Source organism: Ranitomeya imitator, chromosome 2 (genome assembly GCF_032444005.1).
Source record: "Ranitomeya imitator isolate aRanImi1 chromosome 2, aRanImi1.pri, whole genome shotgun sequence".
Taxonomy (NCBI): Eukaryota; Metazoa; Chordata; class Amphibia; order Anura; family Dendrobatidae; genus Ranitomeya; species Ranitomeya imitator.
The window spans coordinates 401772532-401797424 of record NC_091283.1 but is presented as its reverse complement, the minus strand read 5'-3'; the positions used below and the strand labels follow the sequence as shown (position 1 = coordinate 401797424).

Genomic DNA, 24893 nt, shown 5'->3' with positions numbered 1-24893 from the left:
AGATACAAAGGCAGTTGTCAGGATAATAGCCAGGAAATACAAGGTTCGGTAGTGGTAATGTAGAACAGCTTGGTACCTTGTGCAGAGGCAGCTGTCAGAAGAGAAGTCAGGTAATCTAAGATTTAGTAATGGCGGTGTAGCTTGGTGCTTGGTAAAGAGGCAGCTATCAGGAGGATAATCAGAAAACTGCCACCACTACTCCTTTAGAGACCCTTTGCCACAAAGGCCAGCTAAGGCCGGGTTCACATTTGCATCTGTGTGCGCAGTGTACGATCCGCATCAATCCGCATGTGTCATGTGTACATATCTTTAACATTGTGTACGCAAGCACATGATTTTGCATGCGTTCGCTTGCGGATGAGTACACATGCATCGTTTCGCGGTGTGCGGCGATGTCCGGTCAATGCAACATGTTGCATTTTTTGAGGCGTCAAATATTGCGCAATCGTCTGCATGCAGATGATTGCAGATGATTGCGTCAAAAAAACGCATTACTGTCTATGGGAACGCATTGGTAAGCAATGACATGCATACGAATGCTTTCGATACGCATGCGTACTTTAGACTGCACATGTCCAGAAAATGATATCACCGCCTCCACCATGCGCATAAAAACCGCAAACGCATGCCAAAACCCATGCACATGCAGCGTTTTTGTTTGCGTCATGCGCAAGATGATGAGCAAGCGTAAGCATGCTTTTGCATGCGTTTTGGCATGCATTTGCGCATGCAGGCAATACGCTGCAGACACATACGCAAATGTGAACTTAACCTAAGAGAGACATCGCTGTACTACCTGAATGACACTTTGTGGCATCATCCATTTTACTATTTGCTGCCGAGCTGTCACAGGGAGAAGGGTAGAAATCTGACAACCTTATAGTCTGTCACTTTTTGCTGTCAAGAGGAAACACACATGGCGAGACAAATGGGAGAAGGGTCTCTACAGTTAAAGTTCGGGTCAAATCTAATGTTTTTTGCTATTGCTTTCCTTTGCTATGTATTTCTGACAGGGGACCTCATATAAAGGGGTGAGCGTTTCATATGCCAAAATCCAAGCGATACCGGTACCGAAAGTCGGAGAAGATGGCAATGTTTTACCAAGGCTTGAGAAGTACTACCAAGAAACAAAGGTGGGAACACATGGGGCAGGACTGGTCACACGCTGATGGCTGAAAGAAAACGGCTCCCAGCAGCACAGAGTATTTCAAGACAGGAGTGTGCTGACCTAGCGATGGATCACAGACTGAGATTATATAGTGGAAGGTGCAGGGTCCCCGGGCAGCACGCAGTATTTTAGGAGAGGAGTGTGCTGGTCTAGCGATGGATCACAGACTGAGATTATATAGTGAAAGGTGCAGGGTCCCCGGCAGCACGCAGTATTTTAGGAGAGGAGTGTGCTGGCCTAGCGATGGATCACAGACTGAGATTATATAGTGGAAGGTGTAGCGTCCCCGGCAGCACAGAGTATTTCAGGAGAGGAGGGTCCTGGCCTAGTGATGGATCACAGACTGAGATTACATAGTGGAAGGTGCAGGATCCCCGGCAGCACGCAGTATTTTAGGAGAAGAGTGTGCTGGCCTAGTGATGGATCACAGACTGAGATTACATAGTGGAAGGTGTAGGGTCCCCTGCAGCACGCAGTATTTTAAGAGAGGAGTGTGCTGGCCTAGCGATGGATCACAGACTGAGATTATATAGTGGAAGGTGTCCAGTGTCCAGTTTTGGGCACCGGTGCTCATGAAGGATATAATGGAACTAGAGAGAGTACAAAGAAGGGCAACAAAATTAATAAAGGGGATGGGAGAACTACAATACCCAGACAGATTAGCGAAATTAGGATTATTTAGTCTAATAAATAATAATAAATAATAATAATAATCTTTATTTTTATATAGCGCTAACATATTCCGCAGCGCTTTACAGTTTGCACACATTATCATCACTGTCCCCGATTGGGCTCACAATCTAGAATTCCTATCAGTATGTCTTTGGCATGTGGGAGGAAACCGGAGTGCCCGGAGGAAACCCACGCAAACACGGAGAGAACATACAAACTCTTTGCAGATGTTGTCCTGGGTGGGATTAGAACCCAGGACCCCAGCGCTGCAAGGCTGTAGTGCTAACCACTGCGCCACCGTGCTAGTCTAGAAAAAAGATGACTGAGGGGCGATCTAATAACCATGTATAAGTATATAAGGGGACAATACAAATATCTCGCTGAGGATCTGTTTATACCAAGGAAGGTGACGGGCACAAGGGGGCATTCTTTGCGTCTGGAGGAGAGAAGGTTTTTCCACCAACATAGAAGAGGATTCTTTACTGTTAGGGCAGTGAGAATCTGGAATTGCTTGCCTGAGGAGGTGGTGATGGCGAACTCAGTCGAGGGGTTCAAGAGAGGCCTGGATGTCTTCCTGGAGCAGAACAATATTGTATCATACAATTATTAGGTTCTGTAGAAGGACGTAGATCTGGGGATTTATTATGATGGAATATAGGCTGAACTGGATGGACAAATGTCTTTTTTCGGCCTTACTAACTATGTTAATATGTTACTAAGGTGCAGGGTCCCTGGCAGCACAGAGTATTTCAGGAGAGGAGTGTGCTGGCCTAGCGATGGATCACAGACTGAGGTTACATAGTGGAAGGTGCAGGGTCCCCGACAGAACAGAGTATCTTAGCAAAGCATTTGTTTTTAAATGAGGTAATTGTGAAGACACTGGAGGTGCTAAACTTTCTTTTCTGCAGCCTGGAGAAAGTTTGGAAGCAGCCTATGCGGATGTAGAGACTTCTGCTGTGCCCCTGGAGGAGAGGAACCTCTTTTGCGGCTCATACAATGTCCTCATACTAACAGGACAGTACGTGGCACCTTAGATATCAGACTGGCACTTCAATTGGGGTGCACAACTTTTTCCCTCAACTTTATATATTTTTTTGCCCTTTAGAGGTGACTCGTCCAGAGTGATCCATTTTGATGGGGGACGGTTGGTCGCCGTTGGCTCAAGAGATCGCAAAGTTAAGCTGTACGATATGGTGGACATGGCGCAGATCCCACCCCTTATTCAGGGACATGCTGGCAGCATCCGTGTGGTACGGCTGTGTGAGGAAAGGGGCCTCGTGTTCAGTGGAGGGTTTGATCTCAGTATCAGGTATGACTAGCTAATAATTGCCATGACATCCCTGTGCTTATAGGGGGAGCATCATGTACATGGCTCAGTTTTGTACTTTGGAAGTGGGGTGGTCCTCTCTGAATTGTCCAGCATGATGACTATCCAATGGCTCCCTGCTATTTATTAATCAAAATCTACCACCTCTGTAATCATAAACTCAGGTAAATGCTATGATATCATGCTTAACCCCTTCATGACCTTGGGATTTTTCGTTTTTCCGTGTTCGTTTTTCACTCCCCTCCTTCCCAGAGCGATAACTTTTTTATTTTTCCGTCAATTTGGCCATGTGAGGGCTTATTTTTTGCGGGACGAGTTGTACTTTTGAACGACATCATTGGTTTTAGCATGTCGTGTACTAGAAAACGGGAAAAAAATTCCAAGTGCGGTGAAATTGCAAAAAAAGTGCAATCCCACACTTGTTTTTTGTTTGGCTTTTTTGCTAGGTTCACTAAATGCTAAAACTGACCTGCCATTGTGATTCTCCATGTCAGTACGAGTTCATAGACACCTAACATGACTAGGTTATTTTTTATCTAAGTGGTGAAAAAAAATTCCAAACTTTGCTAAAAAAAAAAAATTGCGCCATTTTCCGATACCCGTAGCGTCTCCATTTTTTGTGATCTGGGGTCGGTTGAGGGCTTATTTTTTGCGTGCCGAGATGACGTTTTTAATGATAGCATTTCGGTGCAGATACATTCTTTTGATCGCCCGTTATTGCATTTTAATGCAATGTCGCGGTGACCAAAAAAACGTAATTCTGGCGTTTTGAATTTTTTTCCCGCTACGCTGTTTAGCGATCAGGTTAATGCTTTTTTTTAGTTGATAGATCGGGCGATTCTGAGCACGGCGATACCAAATATGCGTAGATTTTATATTTTTTTTATTGATTTATTTTGATTGGGGCGAAAGGGGGGTGATTTAAACTTTTATTTTTTTTTATTTTTTTAACATTTTTTTCAACTTTTTTTTTAAACTTTTGCCATGCTTCAATAGCCTCCATGGGAGGCTAGAAGCAGGCACAACGCGATCGGCTCTGCTACATAGCAGCGATCTGCTGATCGCTGCTATGTAGCAGAAATGGAGGTGTGCTGTGAGCGCCGACCACAGGGTGGCGCTCACAGCCACCGGTCATCAGTAACCATAGAGGTCTCAAGGACCTCTATGGTTACAATGGAGACGCATCGCCGACCCCCGATCATGTGACGGGGGTCGGCGATTACGTCATTTCCGGCCGCCCGGCCGGATGCGGTAGTTAAATGCCGCTGTCTGCGTTTGACAGCGGCATTTAACTAGTTAATAGGTGCGGGCAGATCGCGATTCTGCCCGCGCCTATTACGGGCACATGTCAGCTGTTCAAAACAGCTGACATGTCCCGGCTTTGGTGCGGGCTCACCGCGGAGCCCTGCATCAAAGCAGGAGATCTGACCTCGGACGTACTATCCCGTCCGAGGTCAGATAGGGGTTAAGGCTATGTGCACACGTCAGGATTTCTGGCAGAAATTTCCCTGACAAAAACCTGACATTTCTGCCAGAAATCCGTGCGCCTTTTTTTTTTTCGCATTTTTGATGCGTTTTTTTCACGTTTTTGATGCGTTTTTCTTGCGTTTTTTCCAAATGCATAGAATAGCAGGAAAAACGCGAAAAAAACGCTAAATTAATGAACATGCTGCTTTTTTTAGGGCGATGTGTTTTTTTCGCGGAAAAAAACGCATCATGTGCACAAAAATTGCAGAATGCATTCTAAATGATAGGATGCATATGTCTGCAGTTTCTAATGCGGTTTTATTGTGGAAAAAACACAAAAAAAACCTGAACGTGTGCACATACCCTTACACTGCTTGTCGGCTCCATCAGAGAAAAGTTATGATCAGTGATATTAAGTTTATGGCCTCCATCTCAACATTCGCAGCAGTGCCATTGTAAAAAAAAATGGTATATTTTTATACACCCTCCATACTTTAACCTGCAGCCCGGCTTGTTTATAAATAAGTTTATGCTGACCTCAGTATATGAAGGATGATTGAAAAACAAAAGTAACATCTTGCTACTATACTATAGTGTGAATATTCCTTGTGAATTCCCCCGTCAGGGTACCCTTACCATGAGATAGGCTGGGGGGATCCATAATGAAGACCTCTGTTCTGTCTGGCAGGCAGTGGGATCTTCACACTGGTCTGTGCCTCAGGATCTATCATGGACACATGAAGACCATTACATGCCTGGATGTTCAAGATGATTTGCTGATTTCTGGAGCAAAAGATGGACTCGTAAAAGGTCAGGAGGAAACTGGGACACCAATAAAATAGCGGTATAATAAGAAAATGACCATAGAACAATCATATAACACAGCGTAATAATATACTGCCGCCATGTCCATCTTTACAAACACTATTGCTCCAAAGTAAATTTGCAGATAGCCTTAATTCAATTTTTTCTTTACTGTTGTGTATACAACTCCTAGGCAGACTTATGTGTCCGTGGCTTCTGACTACATACAAACCCTGTGTGGTCCCTATCCTGTATAAAAGGGAAGATCTAAAATATTTGCGCTAAAAACTCAGTTAAGAACATAAATAAATAAGAATATAAGTAAAAACACCATCTTCATCTCACATAAATGTCCAAATAAATGGCAATATGGGATTACCTCAATCCTAAGGACTTTATTCAGATGTTTCCTGTTGCGTCTGAGAAGGTCCTTTAGTTGTATAATAAGGGGCGTGCGTCTGGATCCTTGTCTGGATTTTCGTTCCAATAATGCCCGATACCAGAGAGCAATAGTGAGTATTGAATGATAATACAGAGGACGCTGTCCCGGCCGGTGACTAGCGTACCCCTTTAGAAGCTCCAAATCTGCCATGCACTGGCAGTTGCGGCTTGGTTAAAGAGTATAGAGCCGGCAAGGTACAGGACCTTGCGTGACGTCACTGACACGTGATACCTTCACGTGACTGGCTACGAGGCGCACACAGGACCACACTATCCTACGCGTTTCGGAGTCGCTGACTCCTTCCTCAGGGATGGTGCTGTGTGCATGATGTGTGTCTTATATAGCATGCCGCATCTGTTGGTACTTATTGGTAAAAGGCAAACAGTTCGATTTCGCTGTTTAAACCGTTAGGTGCCAAAGTATTCATCTCAAATATGCATCTGGTTTCTTCACGTGACATTTGATGGATAAAATTGCCCCCACGCCAGTCTTTTTTTAACTATTTTGAGTCCAGTAACTATGATATCTTTTAGTGAACCCCCATGGTGTTTGACAAAATATTGGGATAAAGGATGTCACATGAACTTTTTGTTGATGTTGCACAAATGTTCTCTAATCCTCACATGCATTGGGCGTATAGTCCGGCCTATGTATATTTTTTTTTGCAAGGACACATAATACTATAAATTATGCCTTTAGTAGAACAGGTGATAAAATCTTTAATGTTGATCACTGATGACTGATTTTCTGCGGACGGCGGGCATGTCAAAACGACGGATCCGCATACATCCACATGTCCTGCATACCCAATGTTAAAGATAGGTACGCAGGACACATATAGAAGTATGTGCAAGTTGGCGGGGTTAGCGGAGGGCATATGCAACCCTCCACAAAGCCCCTTGAAGGCTAATGTGAACCCCGCCTTACTGAGGGAAAGAGGTTGTTGGCCAAAATCTCTCCATCCATCCGCCCTTCAACGGTGCAGTCATCCTGTCCCCTTTGCAAAAAACAAACCCCAAAGTATGATGTTTCCCCCATCATGCTTCACGGTTGGGACGGTGTTCTTGGGGTTGTTCTCATCCTTTTTCTTCCTCCAAACACGGCTAGTGAAGTTGATACCAAGAAGTTCTATTTTGATCTCATCAAACCACATGACCTTCTCCCCTACCTCCTCTGGTTCATCCAGATGATTATTTGTAAACCTCAAACGGGCCTGGACATGTGCTGGCGTGACCAAGGCGACCTTGCATGCCCTGCAGGATTTTAATCCATGACGACGTAGTGTGTTACTAACGGTAAAGTTTGAGACTGCGGTCCCAGCTCCCTTCCTGTCATTGACCAGATCCTCCTGTGTAGTTCTGGGCTGATTCCTGACCTTTCTCAGAATCATCCCTACCCCCACCCAAAAGGCGAGATCCTCCAAGGAGACCAAGACCGAGGAAGATCGGAATTGTGCCATCAGTTGTTGCCTTTTCACCAAGATGATTGCCTATTGTCCTGTAGCCCATCCCAGCCTTGAGGAGATCTACAATTTTGTCCCTTGTGTCCAGACAGCTCTTTGGTCTTGATCATGGTGGAGAGGTTGGCGTATGATTGACTGAGTGTATGGCCAGGTGTCTTTTATACAGGTAACTAGTTCAAACAGGTGCAATTAATACAGATAATGAGTGCAGAGTAGGAGGCTTCTTAAAGAAAAACTAATGGGTCTGTGAGAGCTAGAATTCTTGCTGGTTGGTAGGTGATCAAATAATTATTTCATGCAACAAAATAAAATGTAATTATTTAAAAATCAAACAATGTGATTTTCTTGCTTTTTTTTTAGATTATGTCTATAAAAATTGCAGGCCCCTCCATTCTTTGTAGGTGGGAAAACTGCCAAAATCAGCAGTATATCAAATACCGTATATACTCGAGTATAAGCCGACCCGAGTATAAGCCGAGACCCCCTAATTTTGCCACAATAAACTGGGAAAACTTAATGGCTCGAGTATAAGCATAGGGTGGAAAATGCAGCAGCTACTGGTAAATGTCAAAAGTAAAAATAGATACCAATAAAAGTAAAATTAATTGAGACATCAGTAGGTTAAGTGTTTTTGAATATCCATATTAAATCAGGAGCCCCATATAATGCTCCATAAAGTTTATGATGGCCCCATAAGATGCTCCATAGACACATTTGCCCAATATAATGCACAAATGTTGATTATGGCCCCATAAGATGCTCCATAAAGATATTTCCCCCATATAGTGCTGCACAAACGTTCTGGCCCCATAAGATACTCCATACAGACACTTGCCCCATATAGTGCTGCACAAACGTTATGGCCCCACAAGATGCTCCATACAGACACTTGCCCCATATAGTGCTGCACAAACGTTATGGCCCGACAAGATGCTCCATACAGACACTTGCCCCATATAGTGCTGCACAAACGTTATGGCCCCATAAGGCTGGTTTCACATTTGCGTTTAAAAACGCAGCGTTTTAAACGCAAACGCATTTGGTGAAGAAACACATTTAAACGCTGCGTTTTTTAGACGCATGCGTTTTTGCATGTTTTAATACAAATGCGGCGTTTTGACGCGTTTACATGCGTTTTTTCCTGCGTTTGCGTTTTTGAAACGCATGATGAGAAGTGTGTGACAGCTGCCAATCATCAAAATCAACAAGAAAACCCACTATAAACAGAAATAGCTAGGGTTAGGGTTAGGATCCCTAGTAACCCTAGGGATCCTAACCCTAACCCTAAGGGATCCTAACCCTAACCCTAACGGATCCTAACCCTAACCCTAACGGATCCTAACCTTAACCCTAACCCAAACCCTAAGGGATCCTAACCCTAATCCTTTAGGATTAGGGTTAGGATCCCTTAGGGTTAGGGTTGGCTTATCAGTGTGTATTCTTGTGTTTTTCTATTAAAACGCATGCAAACGCACGTGCTTAAAAACGCATGCGTTTACATAGACAGCAATACGTTTTTTTGCCGCAAAAAAACGCAGCTAGAAATTACTACATGTTGCATTTCTGCAACAAAACGCATGCATAGAAACGACGCATGCGGCGGCAAAACGCGGCAAAACGCATCCATTTTTAATGTTAAGTATAGGGAAAAAACGCATGCGTTTTTTGCGCTAAAACGCAGCGGCAAAAAACGCAAATGTGAAACCAGCCTAAGATGCTCCATACAGACACTTGCCCCATTTGCTGTTGCTGCGATTAAAAAAAAAAAAAATCACATACTCACCTCTCCGTCGCTCAGGCACCCGGCACTTTCAATTTTCACCTGCTCCTCGTTCCGGCGCCGCTCCATCTTCAGCATCTTCTGCACCAGGGGTGTCAAACTGCATTCCTCGAGGGCTGCAAACAGGTCATGTTTTCAGGATTTCCTTGTACTGCACAGGTGATAATTTAATCACCAACTCATTATCTGTGTAGGTGACACCCCTGTTCTGCACTGACGTTCAGGCAGAGGGCACACACTAACCATGTCACTGCGCCCCCTGACCTGAGCGTCACTACAGAAGACGCTGAAGATGGAGCGGCGCCCGGAACAAGGAGAGGTGAATATTGCGCAGCGCTGCGCTCCTCTCCCCATTATATTCACCTGCTCCTGGCGCTCTGCAGTCCCTGTTTTCCCGATGCTGCTGCTTCTTCCTGTACTGAGCGGTCACCCCTATGGGAGGTGGAGCCGCATATTCATTACTGTAATGAGCGGTACCATGTGACCGCTCAGTACAGGAAAAAGCTGCCGGCGCCAAGGACCTGTAGGGACAGCGTCAGGAGCAGGTGAGTATAATTAGACATCAGCCCCCGCTCCCCCTCCCCTGCCGACCCTGGGTATGACTTGAGTATAAGCCGAGAGGGGGACTTTCAGCCCAAAAAAATGGGCTGAAAATCTCGGCTTATACTCGAGTATATACAGTACTTATTTTCCCGCTGGCCGCACGCTGGTCGCGAAATTGACTTGCCATTGATTCGCTTTCCTCCCTAGTTAACGCATGCGCAAAGCAATCTTGCCTTGCGCACGCGCAGTATGCTTTGCCCAACTGCGGGCAAAGCCGAAAACCATTAGTGCGCATGCGTCGGCGCACTATGTCCCGGAACACAGCAAAATGCTTCCGGGACATAGTGTGCCGGTGCTAATGGGGGCCTGAGCGACAAGAGGTGAGTATGTCTTTTTTTTTTTTATCGCAGCAACAGCATACGGGGGAAATGTGTCTATGGAGCATCTTATGGGGCCATAATCAGCATTTGTGCAGCATTATATGGAGCAAATATCTCTATGGAGCATCTTATGGGGCCATAATCAGCATTTGTGCAGCATTATATGGGGCAAATGTCTGTATGGAGCATCTTATGGGGCCATAATCAACATTTGTGCAGCATTGTATGGGGTAAATGTCTGTATGGAGCATCTTATGAGGCCATTATTAACCTTTGTGCAGCATTGTATGGGGCATATTTTAATATGGATCATCTTATGGGGCCCATCATAAACTTTATGGAGCATTATATGGGGCATATTTTGTATGGAGCATCTTATGGGGCCCATCATGAACTGTATGGAGCATTATATGGGGCTCCTAATTCAATATGGATATTCAAAAACACTTAACCTACTGATGTCTCAATTAATTTTACTTTTATTGGTATCTATTTTTATTTTTGACATTTACTGGTAGCTGCTGCATTTCCCACACTAGGCTTATACTCGAGTCATTAAGTTTTCCCAGTTTTTTGTGGCAAAATTAGGGGATTCGGCTTATACTCGGGTCGGCTTATGCTAGAATATATACGGTATGTTACCAGGTCATTTTTAAGCACATTGAACACTATAAATAAATAAGGGAAAAAAGGTGGCATTGCATTGCATTTTTATTCATTATTGCTACACATTTTGTCAGTACATTATGTGGTAAAGTGAATGGTGTCATTCAAAGCTACCTAAAATGGTTGCAAAAATAAACACACCATTTTAAATATCCAGTTCCTAATATCAGCTGAGCCCCACACAAGTGTCTTTTATGTTGTCTAAGTCGAAGGGAAATTGTCTCCAGTAAATATCTTTCTGTATGAGGGAATCCAATCGTAAAACCGATGGTTCCTAGTAACTCCTCCAAATGATTGTGGCATGTTCCAATCCTAACAACTCTGGCATCTCCTCCCTATAGTGTGGGATATCACTACCGGAAAATGTCTGCGCACGTTTAAGCACAAGGACGCTGTTCTGGCTGTAAAAATCAGGGACCGGTTGGTGGTGAGCGGCTGTGAGAAGGGTCTTGTCAAAGTCTGGCACCTAGAATCTGCCAATTTAATCAAGGTGGGTAAGAATAATATGCAAGGCCTTATGTAAAGTTGAAGCTTCACATATTTTAGTAAAAAATATATTGGGGTTTTCTGCTTGCTTGCTGTCAGAGATCTTGAAAATGGCGAGGGATAAGATAACTGGAGAGCTTGTCTTATACAGAAACACATATGGCCAGAAAATCCTCTAGAGATCGACCTGAAGGATTCTATTCCTCCACCACAGTATCAGTGTTTGTCCTACATTTGCTGATGTTTTCCACTTTTCCATTGATTAGACAGTACCTGGCCACCAGGGAGCTATAAAATGCCTGGCATTTGATCAGTGGCACTTGGTATCGGGGAGTTTGGATGGATACGTCATTGCCTGGAGCATGATGGGAACTTTTCAGAAACGGCTGATGACCTTCAGGCATCCAAAGTAAGTCAACAGTACAGAGTGCAGCCACACAGACTTCACACTCAGGGCATCTGCCGGATGGTCTCCACGCTCAGGCCCTCTGTCGGGAGGGCTTCACATTCAGGGCCTCTCCCGAGAGGGCTCCACGCTCAGGGCCTCTGTTGAGAGAGCACCACGTGCAAGCCTCTGCCGGGAGGGCTCCACGCTCAGAGCCTCTGCCAGGAGGGCTACACATTCAGGGCTTCTGCCAGGCAGGCTCTGCGCTCAGGGCCTGTGCCGGGCGGGCTCCACACTCAGGGCCTCTGTCGGACGGGGTCAACGGTCATGATTTTGGCTGGGCAGGCTCCACACTCAGGGCCTCTGCCAGACGGGCTCCATGGTTAGGGCCTCTGCAGGGCAGTCTCCATGCTCAGGGCCTCTATCGAGCGGGATACACACTCAAGGCCTCTGCCGAGCAGGCTCCATGCTCAGAGCCTCTGCCAGATGGGCTCCACACTCAGGGCCTCTGCCAGACGGGCTCCATGCTCAGGGCCTCTGCCGGGCGGGCTCCAAGTTCAGGGATTCTGCCGGATGGGCTCCACGCTCAGGGCCTCTGCCGGACGGGCTCCATGGTTAGGGCCTCTGCCGGGCAGCCTCCACGCTCAGGGCTTCTACCGAGCGGGCTCCATGCTCAGAGCCTCTGCCAGACGGGCTCCACACTCAGGGCCTCTGCCGGGCAGGCTCTACGCTCAGGTCTCTGCAATGCAGTCTCAATTAACAGAACTTGGCCACACAGATTTGACACAGATAGTATATAAACCCACAGAAAAATACTGGAGAAAAAAGGATCCAATGAATAAAAGATGGCAAATTTTATTGAAAACGTACTAAAAGTCTAAAATGATTAAACCTACAACAAGAAATCCAGATGTATGTATGCAAGCAGCCGGGTAAATCATACCTATTTACATACAGAAATTAGAATGAGGTAATATGTACCATTCAAAAATTCAAAAAGACCTATGACGGCAAGTTACCATGTGAAAATGTTGTCAACAGGAAAGAAAAAAAAAAACCCTTGTTAAATGTATAAAAATTGAGCAATGAATCGCACATGGAGACAACATGAATATACAGGTGCTTCTCACAAAATTAGAATATCATTCAAAAGTTAATTTATTTCAGTTCTTCAATACAAAAGTGAAACTCATATTATATAGAATCATTACAAACAGGGTGATCTATTTCAAGTGTTTATTTCTGTTAATATTGATGATTATGGCTCATGGCCAATGAAAACCCAAAAGTCATTATCTCAGTAAATTAGAATACATTATAACACTAGCTTGAAAATGATTTTAACCCCTTAATGACCGCCAATATGTCTTTTTACAGACCTGAGATATAAGAGAATAGCATCCCCACACAGGTGACTCTCAGCTGTACACTATAGCCGACAACTTGCTGCATTTGCCAAGATCAGTGTTTGTACCGTCCAAATCTGTATAACCCCTTACATGCTGCTGTCAATAGTGACTACATCATATAAATGGTTAACAGAGTGTGAGGGCTTCCTCTTTATCCCAATTGGTGCCCTCAGATCATGATTGTGTAGTCCTGATGTTTGCCATGGCAATTCACAGCCAAATAGCGGCCTTAGAGTCTGACCGCTGTTGTAACCTGTTCAGAAGTTAGCGGCATTTAGGTGGTAAAAATACACATTTTCATTTCTGTCATGCCACTTTGTATTAATTCCTGAAAAATGCCTGAAGGGTTAATAAACTACCTGACTGCAGTCAGGGGGCGCTGTTTTTAAAATGGTATAACTTTTGGAGGTTTCCCAATATATAGTACCCCCAAAGGCACTTCAAACATATACATATACACATACACAATAGGTCCCTAAAAAAATAAATTTTGTAAATTTCCTTGAAAAAAAGAAAAATTACTGCTACATTTTTAAACCTCCTAAAATGCTAACGAAATAACATTTTACAAATGGTCCTGATGTAAAGCAGACATGAGGGAAATGTTATTTATGAATGTTTTGCTGTGGTATGACTATCTGGATTAAAGGGATAATCATTCAAAATTTGAAAATTGCAAATTTTTTAACATTTTTCTCAAATTTCTGATATATTTTTTTTTATAAATAAACACAAAACATATCGACCTAAATTTGCCATTATCATAAAGTATAATGTGCCACGAAAAAACAATCTCAAAATCACTGGTATTTTTGAAGCGTTCCAGAGTTATTACCACATAAAGTGACACTGGTCAGATTTCAAAAATTTGCCTCTGTCACTAAGGGGGTAAAATCCGAAATGTTGGCCTACTGAAATGTATGTTCAGTAGATGCAGTCAATACTTGGTCGGGGCTCCTTTTGCATCAATTACTGCCTCAATGCGGTTTGACATGGAGACGACCAGCCTGTGACACTGCTGAGGTGTTATGGAAGCCCAGGTTGCTTTTATAGCAGCCTTCAGCTCGTCTGCTTCGTTGGATTTGGTGTCACTCATCTTCTTCTTGACAATACTCCATAGATTCTCTATGGTGTTAAGGTCAGGTGAAATTGCTGGCCAATCAAGCACAGTGATACTGTTGTTTTAAAACCAGGTATTGGTACTTTTGGCAGTGTGGACAGGTGCCAAGTCCTGCTGGAGAATGAAATTTCCATCTCCATAAAGCTTGTCGGCAGAGAGAAGCATGAATTGCTCTAACATTTCCTGGTAGACGGCTGCGCTGACTTTGGTCTTGATAAAACACAGTGGACCTTCACCAGCAGATGACATGGCTCCCCGAACCATCACTGATTGTGGAAACTTCACACTAGACCTCAAGCAGCTTGGATTCTGTGCCTCTCCACTCTTCCTCCAGACTCTGGGACCTTGATTTCCAAATGAAATGCAAAAAATACTTTCATCTGAAAACAACACCTTGGACCACTGAGTAACAGTCCAGTTCTTTCTCTCCTTGGCCCAGGTAAGACGCTTCTGGCGTTGTCTATTGGACATGAGAGGCTTGGCACAAGGAATGCGACACTTGTAGCTCATGTCCTGGATACGTCTGTGTGTAGTGGCTCTTGAAGCAATGACTTCAGCAGCAGTTCACTCCTTGTGAATCTCCCCCAAATTTTTGAATGGCCTTCTCTTAGCAATCCTTTAAAGGCTGCTGTTATCCCGGTTGCTTGTGCACCATTTTCTACCACACTTTTTCCTTCCACTCAACTTTCCATTAATATGCTTGGATACAGCACTCTGTGAACAGCAAGCTTCTTTAGCAATGACCTTTTGTGGCTTACCCTCCTTGTGGAGTGTGTCAATGACTGCCTTCTGGACATCTGTCAAGTCAGCAGTCTTCCCCATGATTGTGGAGCCTACTGAAACAGACTAAGGGACCTTTTTAAACACTCAGGTTGCCTTTGCAGGTGTTTTTTGTTAATTATTCTACTTTACTGAGATAATTACTTTTTGGTTTTCATTGGCTGTAAGCCATAATCATCAACATTAACAGAAATAAACGCTTGAAATAGATCACTCTGTTTGTAATGACTCTATACAATATATGATATTCACTTTTTGTATTAAAGAACTGAAATACCAATTAACTTATTGATGATATTCTAATTTTGTGAGAAGCACCTGTATTAGCACTACCCATAATGAGATGCAAGAAATTACATAGTTGAACTGTACTTTTATAAAAATAAATACTTGCAAATAACATACTGATTAACATAGCAATGTCTACTTTTATACAACGAATGTGTGCAAACGGCTATGATACACAAGCTACATGTGCAAGGCTCTGCCAAACGGACTGGGTTCTGCGGTACAACCTCCACGCACAGGGCTCTTCTGTGAAGGCTCCACACCCGGGGGTCTTCCAGGAATGCTCCACACAGGACTCTTCTATGAAGGGTCCTCGCACAGGGCTCTTCCACAAAGGCTCCATGCAAAGGGCTCTTCCATGAAGGCTCCATGCACAGAACTCTTCCGTGAAGGCTCCACACCCAAGGCTCTTCCAGGAAGGCTTCACACACAGAACTTTTCCACGAAGGCCTCTCGCACAAGGCTCTTCCGCAAAGGTTCCACGCACAGGGCTCATTCACGAAGGCTACACACACAGGGCTCTACAGTGAAGGCTCCACACCCAGGGATCTTCTGCAAAGACCCCATGCACAGGGCTCTTCCGCAAAGGCTTCACACACAGGACTTTTTAACAAAGGCTCCTCCTACAGAGCTTTGTCGCAAAGGCTGCATGAACAGCGCTCTGGAGCGAAGGCTCTGTGCACAACTTCCATGCACAGGGCTCTCTTGTGCATGAGCTCTTATTATGTATTATAAATGTACCTACACGTGGAAGTTTTAATGTAGACTCTTGACTCCATATTTCAACAGGGAGGTGATGTGTCTGGAGTTGCTCTACCTTAGGGTTATTACAGGATGCGCTGATGGGAAAATCCGAGTATTTAATTTCCTCAATGGGGACTGCCTCCGAGTGATGAGAGCGAATAGCAGAGCAGACCCGGTGGCCGCACTGTGCATTCGTGACAACAGGTAACGACTACATAATACTGCAGTACAAGGTTTACTTTGGTGAGACATTCTCAATTCTTCACATTGAAAACACTTACATATTTATTTTTATGGTGCGGGATCTGGAGAAATAGCTAGGGACAGCTTCCCACATGATGATATCTGACACATATTTTCAACACATTCATATACTTAAATCGCTTTCCCTGAAATCTAGGATGGTGATCAACGTGCTGACCAGCATCATGATCTTCCAGTTTGAGGACATCTCATGGGATTACTCACAAGCATCAGAACGAATCGATGTCCTCAAAGACAGACAGCGGTTCCAAGAAGCGCCCATCCATGTGAGGCCGTACAGCTATGTGCGGGCCCAAAGAATGAAACGCGTTGGTTCCAGCAACAGGAAAATCTACAAGCAAGAAGAAGAAGATGATGATGGTCTGGAGACAAAGAGCCAGCTATCCCATCATGCACGTAGCCTGTCTGCAAAAAGCATGAAGACAGCACATGGTAACTTCACATAGTAAATTTTTTCTAAACATATTAATTGCAATTACAACAGATATAATATATCTGCACCACAACCATCTCCAGCTAAACTATGTCATAACCTCTTTGAAGACAAATTTATATGTAAATAATGAATACATAAATTATTCTACTGATAGTCATCTTTATCTTATTGCAGATTTACATATGGAGTCCTTAAAACCAGCCACCTGGCCAGAATTACAGAGTTACCGCAGAAGTTTTGCATATATCGATCTGCAACCAGAATTCTACAAGAAACCTCCATCTGCACGTAGACCTCGTACCGGGGGAGAAGGAAATCCAGAGACGTATAGTGGATCAAGTCCTGCCCCAGTCATTAAGACAAAGGATGAATCTGGTATCGCAACATATTCAGTATTATAGTAGTTATAGTCTCTTACATATGAGGAGTATTATAGTAGTTATATTCATGTACATAGGAAGGTATTATAGTCAGGGCTGTCACCAGAAATTTCAGGGCCCCATACTGGAAAAAGTTTTGGGCACACTTGAGACACTACCCAGGCTCCATCCCAGCTCTGCCTCCATGCCTTGAACCTTCCACAGTCCCACCGTCCACTCTGGGAAAAACTCCACTTCTGCACCACATCCTCACCAATCACACATTAACCCCTTAATCCCATATGACGTACTATCCCGTCAAGGTGACCTGGGACTTAATTCCCAGTGACGGGATAGTACGTCATATGCGATCGGCCGCGCTCACGGGGGGAGTGCGGCCGGGTGTCAGCTGACTATCACAGCTGACATCCGGCACTATGTGCCAGGAGCGGTCACGGACCGCTCCTGGCACATTAACCCCCGACACACTGCGATCAAACATGGTCGCAGTGTTACGGCGGTACAAGGAAGCATCGCGCAGGGAAGGGGCTCCCTGCGTGCTTCCGTGAGACGACCGGTACAAGGCGATGTGCTCACCTTGTACCGAGCGTCTCCTCCCTGCAGGCCCCGGATCCAAAATGGCCGCGGGGCTACTTCCGGGTCCTGCAGGGATGTGGCTTACCAAGTGCCTGCTCAGAGCAGGCGCTGGTAAGCCAGGAGCAGTGCACGTCAGATCGCTGATCTGACATAGTGCTCTGCAAAGTGTCAGATCAGCGATCTGTCACTATACAGTGATGTCCCCCCTGGGATAAAGTAAAAAAAAAAAAATTTTAAATGTGTAAAAAAAGAATAATAATAATAATTCCTAAATAAAGAGAAAAAAAAATATTGTTCCCATAAATACATTTCTTTATCGAAATAAAAAAAACCAAAACAATAAAAGTACACATATTTGGTATCGCCGTGTCCGTAACGACCCGACCTAGAAAACTGGCCCACTAGTTAACCCCTATAGTGAACACTGTAAAAATAAAAAAATAAAAACAAAGCAAAAAACAACGCTTTATCATACCGCTGAACAAAAAGTGGAATAACACGCGATCAAAAAGACAGATATAAATAACCATGGTACCGCTGAAAACGTCATCTTGTCCCGCAAAAAACGAGCCACGATATAGCATCATCAGCGAAAAAATAAAAAAGTTATACTCCTCAGAATAAAGCGATGCAAAAATAATAATTTTTTCTATAAAATAGTTTTTATCGTATAAAAGCGCCAAAACAAACAAATAATCTAAATGAGGTATCGCTGTAATCGTACTGACCCCAAGAATAAAACTGCTTTATCCATTTTACCAAACGTGGAACGGTATAAAGGCCCCCCCAAAAGAAATTCATGAATAGCTGGTTTTTGGTCATTCTGCCTCACAAAAATCGGAATAAAAAGTGATCAAAAAATGTCACATGCCCAAAAATGGTACCAATAAAAACGTCAACTCGTCCCGCAACAAACAAGACCTCATATGACTATGTGGACCAAAATATGGAAAAATTAGAGGTCTCAAAATGTGGTAATGCAAAAAAATATTTTTTGCAATAAAAAGCGTCTTTTAGTGTGTGACGGCTGCCAATCATAAAAATCCGCTAAAAAACCCGCTACAAAAGTAAATCAAACCCCCCTTCATCACTCCCTTAGTTAGGGAAACATTAAAATATTTAAAAAATGTATTTATTTCCATTTTCCCATTAGGGTTAGGGTTAAGGTTAGGGCTAGGGTTAGGGGTGGGGCTAGGGTTAGGGCTACAGTTAGGGTTGGGGCTAAAGTTAGGGCTGGAGCTAAAGTTAGGGTTGGGGCTAAAGTTAAGGTTAGGGCTACAGTTAGGGCTGGGGCTAAAGTTAGGGTTAGGGTTGGGGCTAAAGTTATAGTTAGGGTTGGGGCTAAAGCTAGGGGTTAGGGTATGTGCACACGATGCAGATTTAGTGCAGAACAGATTTTTCTGCAGCAGAAACGCTGCAGAACTGCACTGTGATTACAGTACAATGTAAATCAATGTGAAAAAAAAAAGCTGTGCACATGGTGCAGAAAAATCTGCGCAGAAACGCTGCAGATTTCAAAGAAGTGCATGTCACTTCTTTTGTGCAGTTCTGCAGCGTTTCTGCACCCCTCCATTATAGAAATCCATTGGTAAAATCTGCACAAAAAACGCATAAAAAACGCGCAAAAACGCACCTGCGGATTCTGCCAGGAGATGCAGATTTAGTGCAGATTTTATGCAGAAAATTCTGCACCAAATCTGCATCGTGTGCACACAGCTTTAGGGTTGGGGCTAAGGTTAGGGTTTGGATTACATTGGGATTAGGGTTAGGGGTGTGTCAGGGTTAGGGGTGTGGTTAGGGTTATGGTTGGGATTAGGGTTAGGGGTGTGTTTGGGATAGGGTTTCAGTTAGAATTGGGGGTTTCCACTGTTTAGGCACATCAGGGCTCTCCAAACGCGACATGGCGTCCGATCTCAATTCCAGCCAATTCTGCGTTGAAAAAGTAAAACAGTGCTCCTTCCCTTCCGAGCTCTTCCGTGCGCCAAAACAGGGGTTTACCCCAACATATGGGGTATCAGCATACTCAGGACAAATTGAACAACAACTATTGGGGTCCAATTTCTCTTGTTACCCTTGGGAAAATAAAAATTTTGGGGGCTAAAAAAACATTTTTGTGGGAAAAAAATTCATTTTTATTTTCACGACTCTGCGTTATAAACTGTAGTGAAACACTTTGGGGTTCAAAGTTCTCTCAACACATCTAGATAAGTTTCTTGGGGGGTCTAGTTTCCAATATGGGGTCACTTGTGGGGGATTTCTACTGTTTAGGTGCATCAGGGGCTCTGCAAATGCAACGTGACGCCTGCAGACCAATCCATCTAAGTCTGCATTCCAAATGGCGCTCCTTCCCTTCTGAGCTCTGCCATGCGCACAAACGGTGGTTCCCCCCACATATGGGGTATCAGCGTACTCAGGACAAATTGGACAACAACTTTTGCGGTCCAATTTCTCCTGTTAACCTTGGAAAAATACAAAACAGGGGGCTAAAAAATAATTTTTGTGGAAAAAAAATGATTTTTTATTTTCACGGCTCTGCATTATAAACTGTAGTGAAACACTTGGGGGTTCAAAGTTCTCACAACACATCTAGATAAGTTCCTTGGGGGGGTCTAGTTTCCAATATGGGGTCACTTGTGGAGGATTTCTACTGTTTAGGTGCATCAGGGGTCTGCAAATGCAACGTGACGCCTGCAGACCAATCCATCTAAGTCTGCATTCCAAATGGCGCTCCTTCCCTTCCGAGCTTTGCCATGCACCCAAACGGTGGTTCCCCCCCACATATGGGGTATCAGCGTACTCAGGAAAACTTGGACAACAACTTTTGGGGTCCAATTTCTCCTGTTACCCTTGGGAAAATACAAAACTGGGGACTGCAAAATAATTGTTGTGAGGGAAAAAAATAATTTTTATTTTCACAGCTCTGCATTATAAACTGTAGTGAAACATTTGGGGGTTCAATGCTGTCAAAACACATCTAGATAAGTTCCTTAGGGGGTATACTTTCCAAAATGGTGTCACTTGTGGGGGGTTTCAATATTTAGGCACATCAGGGGCTCTCCAAACGCAACATGGCGTCCCATCTCAATTCCAGTCAATTTTGCAATTTTCCAGTCAAACGGCGCTCCTTCCCTTCCGAGCTCTGCCATGCGTCCAAACAGTGGTTTACTCCCACATATGGGGTATCAGCGTACTTAGGACAAATTGTACAACAACTTTTGGGGTCCAATTTCTCCTGTTACCCTTGGGAAAATACAAAACTGGGGACTACAAAATAATTTTTATGAGGAAAAAAAGAATTTTTATTTTCACAGCTCTGCATTATAAACTGTAGTGAAACATTTGGGGGTTCAATGCTGTCAAAACACATCTAGATAAGTTCCTTAGGGGGTATACTTTCCAAAATGGTGTCACTTGTGGGGGGTTTCAATGTTTAGGCACATCAGGGGCTCTCCAAACGCAACATGGCGTCCCATCTCAATTCCAGTCAATTTTGCAATTTTCCAGTCAAACGGCGCTCCTTCCCTTCCGAGCTCTGCCATGCGTCCAAACAGTGGTTTACTCCCACATATGGGGTATCAGCGTACTTAGGACAAATTGTACAACAACTTTTGGGGTCCATTTTCTCCTGTTATCCTTGGTAAAATAAAACAAATTGGAGCTGAAGTAATTTTTTTTGTGAAAAAAAGTTAAATGTTCATTTTTTTTTTAAACATTCCAAAAATTCCTGTAAAACACCTGAAAGGTTAATAAAGGGTACGTTCACATTTGCGGTGCGTCGGGCGCAACCGCGGCGATGCATGCACCCCTATATTTAACATGGGGGGCGCATGGACATGCGTTTTGTTGCGTTTTGTGACGCATGCGTTTTTTGGGCACAAGCGTCAGGGCGCAGAGGACGCTGCTTGTTGCATTTTTTTGCGCTATAAAAATGAACGCATGTGTCACAAAACGCGTTTTGCATGCATTTTTGCGTGCGTTGTGCGTTGCGTCGCCGACGCAGCACACAACAACGCAAATGTGAACGTAGCCATACTTCTTGAATGTGGTTTTGAGCACCTTGAGGGGTGCAGTTTTTAGAATTGTGTCACACTTGGTTATTTTCTATCATATAGACCCCTCAAAATGACTTCAAATGTGATGTGGTCCCTAAAAAATATTTGTGTTGTAAAAATGAGAAATTGCTGGTCAAATTTTAACCCTTATAACTCCTTAGCAAAAAAAATTTTTGGTTCCAAAATGGTGCTAATGTAAAGTAGGCATGTGGGAAATGTTACTTATTAATTATTTTGTGTGACATATCTCTGTGATTTAAGGGCATAAAAATTCAAAGTTGGAAAATTGCAAAATTTTCGCCAAATTTCCGTTTTTTTTCACAAATAAACGCACGTTATATCTAAGAAATTTTACCACTATCATGAATTACAATATGTCACGAGAAAACAGTGTCAGAATCGCCAAGATCCGTTGAAGCGTTCCAGAGTTATAACCTCATAAAGGGACAGTGGTCAGAATTGTAAAAATTGGCCCGGTCATTAACGTGCAAACCACCCTTGGGGCTTAAGGGGTTAACAGTTCCCATTTAACGCCAGAACACATACATAGCCATGAGCTTTTGTACAAATACCGTTATACCATGATCAGACCACATATTACCACCACAAAGTGACCAAATACAACCACATACAAGGAACAAATATCGCCACACCATGTCTAGACCACACATTATCACCTCCCGCTTCCCCAATTCATTACATTACATGCCCCCTCCAACCGAATTCATTGTCATATCCATTCTCTCTCTCTCCTACCCCCCATTATCAACTGCTCTCCCCCACCCTCACTTCATCATTATTTGGTCTTGCCCCACACTCAATACATCAATTACTCTCCCTGACCTTGAAATTATCAATATTTGCTGCCCCCACCCCCAATTCATCATTTGGTCACCACACCCTCAATACAGAATCATTTGGCCTCCCCCACCCTCAATACATCATTTACTCTCCCCCACCCTCAATTAATCATCATTTGGTTTCCCCCTTATTCAATGCATCATTTACTCAATCTTCAATCCATCATTATTTGGTCTCCCACCACCCTCAGTTCATTATCATTTTCTGTCCCACCCCTCAATTCATCATTTGCTCTCCCCACACCCACCTCCAATTTATCATTTGCTCTCTCCACCCCCCACCTTCAATTCATTTGCTGTCCCCCACCTCCAGTTCATAATTATATCATCATTCACTGTCCCCCCATCCCACACCCTCAATTCATCATCACATGCTCCGCCCACACCCATTTAATTCATTTTATCAAAAAAGAAAAGAAGTTTTCATACTTACCTCTTATATGATCCCATGCAGCTCCACTTCAGGTATTCTGGTGAGTGGCACGCGAATGTGATGTCAACGCGTAGGCGCCATCACCAGCATGTCACAGAAGAAGAGGAGAGAGTTCCCCTGGAGCTGCGCTGCTTTGCAGAAATGTGTAGTTCAATAGTAAAATGTGTATGCTAATAACTTTTTTTTACTGTAGATGATGAATCAGGTTATGGATCTCCAGGGCGCAAATCTACTCTTTCCATAAGTGAGAGTGCAGTACTGCAACGTATGAAGCAACGTGGACCCCACACTCCCATGAGCCCCAATCAAATCCTCCTAAAAGTCAGTACTATCAAGAATTTACAGAAGATGGATACAATTAGTTTAAATATGGAGCACAACTGCAGGATCCGTGACACGTGGGGGATTATACCCTCTGGTAGTGAACAGAAAACTATCATATCGCCTTCCCTTGAAACAGAAAGCCCGAGTATTGACCCCCTGACTCTTCTACAGCATTTAAAATCGTCTGCTGGTCCTACAGACATGAAGATGGTACTAACAACCTTCCATACAACAAAAGTGGGGCTAAAGATGAACGAGTCTTTGCACGGTCTAGAGATTCACTCCACCATACCTAGCCCTACTATTATTCGTCCACGGACCAGCTGTGATTACAGAAAGAAAGGAAAGTGTGATGGTGTCCTAAGAAGATGCACGTCTGCGTTTGAGGTTGGTGCAAAGAAAATTGGTCTGTACACAAGTTGTGAGTCTGTTCAGCCCATACGAATGATCATGGGACAAAAATTGAAAATAAATTTACCAAAACGAAAAGTACCAGACCAGTTCATGAACGTCGACCCATACAGAGAACGAAGCTGCTTCCAACTCCTTACCGTGAAGCAGCTGAAAGAACTCCAAAAGGAAAATACATCACAGCAGAAAGAAGCAAACGCATATGCCCAGGCCGCAAAGAGCAAGGAGAGCAAGAAGGCATGGCTGGAGAAGATAAAAGGGAAAAATATAGACCAGTTCACCAAAGTTGGAAAGATTGCTGCTCCGGAATTTGGTGTGGATGTATTTTTATAATCAAAGAAGAAAAGAATTCACTGTAAAATTCACTGCATTTTACAAACAAAAGTCCAATTATTTTGCAAAGGAAACTGTGATTATACTTGTCTGAATAAATGATAAAAGAATTTCAGTGTGGCTTTCAGAAAACCTAATAATCTGGTACAGATACAATGAAATCACTTGGAGATATATATAATGAGAAACCCTTAGGTTACGATCCAACATGCTGGGGAAATGCACAAAAGGGCATACTTCTGAAAAATTCATTCTAAAATCAGTACAGATTTTCCTCCCATTTCATTCTTTGAATTGCAAAGAGTACAACGTGTTGTAGATATATGATAATGCTAAGCCATTTTGATTTCAATGGGGAAAGACAGAACATTTTTCATAAAAAAAAAAAAAACTAACGTGAGAACATAGGCAGATCATAATGAGGCAATCTGGGCAACCGCCCGGGGCACATATCCCGGCAGGGAGTCTTCCTGGAGCTCTGCTGCCGACGATACAGAATGGCAGTGCAGTACCAGGGCAGCTCCCGTTGTCTCTGCTGTGACGTGCCGATGCGTGACAGCTTGTACACACAACAAATACAAGTAGAGATTCTGGGACCAAAGCAGAGTGCCAGGTGTACAGGAGTGAATATCATATAAAGAATGGCTACAGTAGTGGCACTTCCCAAAATTCAAGAACAACCTACAAGACAAGGAAGCCAATGCCAAATTTCTAAATAAATTAACAATACATCTTTATTAAATAATCATTTAAAAAATATTATTTTACAAATGGAGATACAATGCAAAAAATAGTACCACCATATACAGGTAAACATAGAAAGCATGTATTCAGAATCCTTTAGGTACCCATTAAGTATTCATATAATTTTAGTTTTTATCAATCAAATCACCAGTTATAC

The 24893-nt window shown here is 43.5% G+C and overlaps 1 protein-coding gene across 2 annotated transcripts in view; it reads left to right on the top strand.

Moving 5' to 3' along the window:
• The window catches only part of FBXW10B (F-box and WD repeat domain containing 10B), a 31875-nt gene extending 7768 nt beyond the window's left edge, over positions 1-24107 (top strand). For both annotated transcript variants that reach the window (XM_069750621.1, XM_069750622.1), the window contains exons 4-13: positions 1014-1133; positions 2749-2858; positions 2946-3149; positions 5323-5444; positions 11053-11201; positions 11464-11606; positions 15969-16127; positions 16324-16619; positions 16798-16998; positions 23118-24107. In XM_069750621.1, the coding sequence (XP_069606722.1) occupies positions 1014-1133; positions 2749-2858; positions 2946-3149; positions 5323-5444; positions 11053-11201; positions 11464-11606; positions 15969-16127; positions 16324-16619; positions 16798-16998; positions 23118-23992 (2379 nt within the window). In that variant the 3' untranslated portion in view covers positions 23993-24107. The remainder of the gene's footprint in view (positions 1-1013; positions 1134-2748; positions 2859-2945; positions 3150-5322; positions 5445-11052; positions 11202-11463; positions 11607-15968; positions 16128-16323; positions 16620-16797; positions 16999-23117) is intronic.
• Positions 24108-24893: the final 786 nt, after the last annotated feature.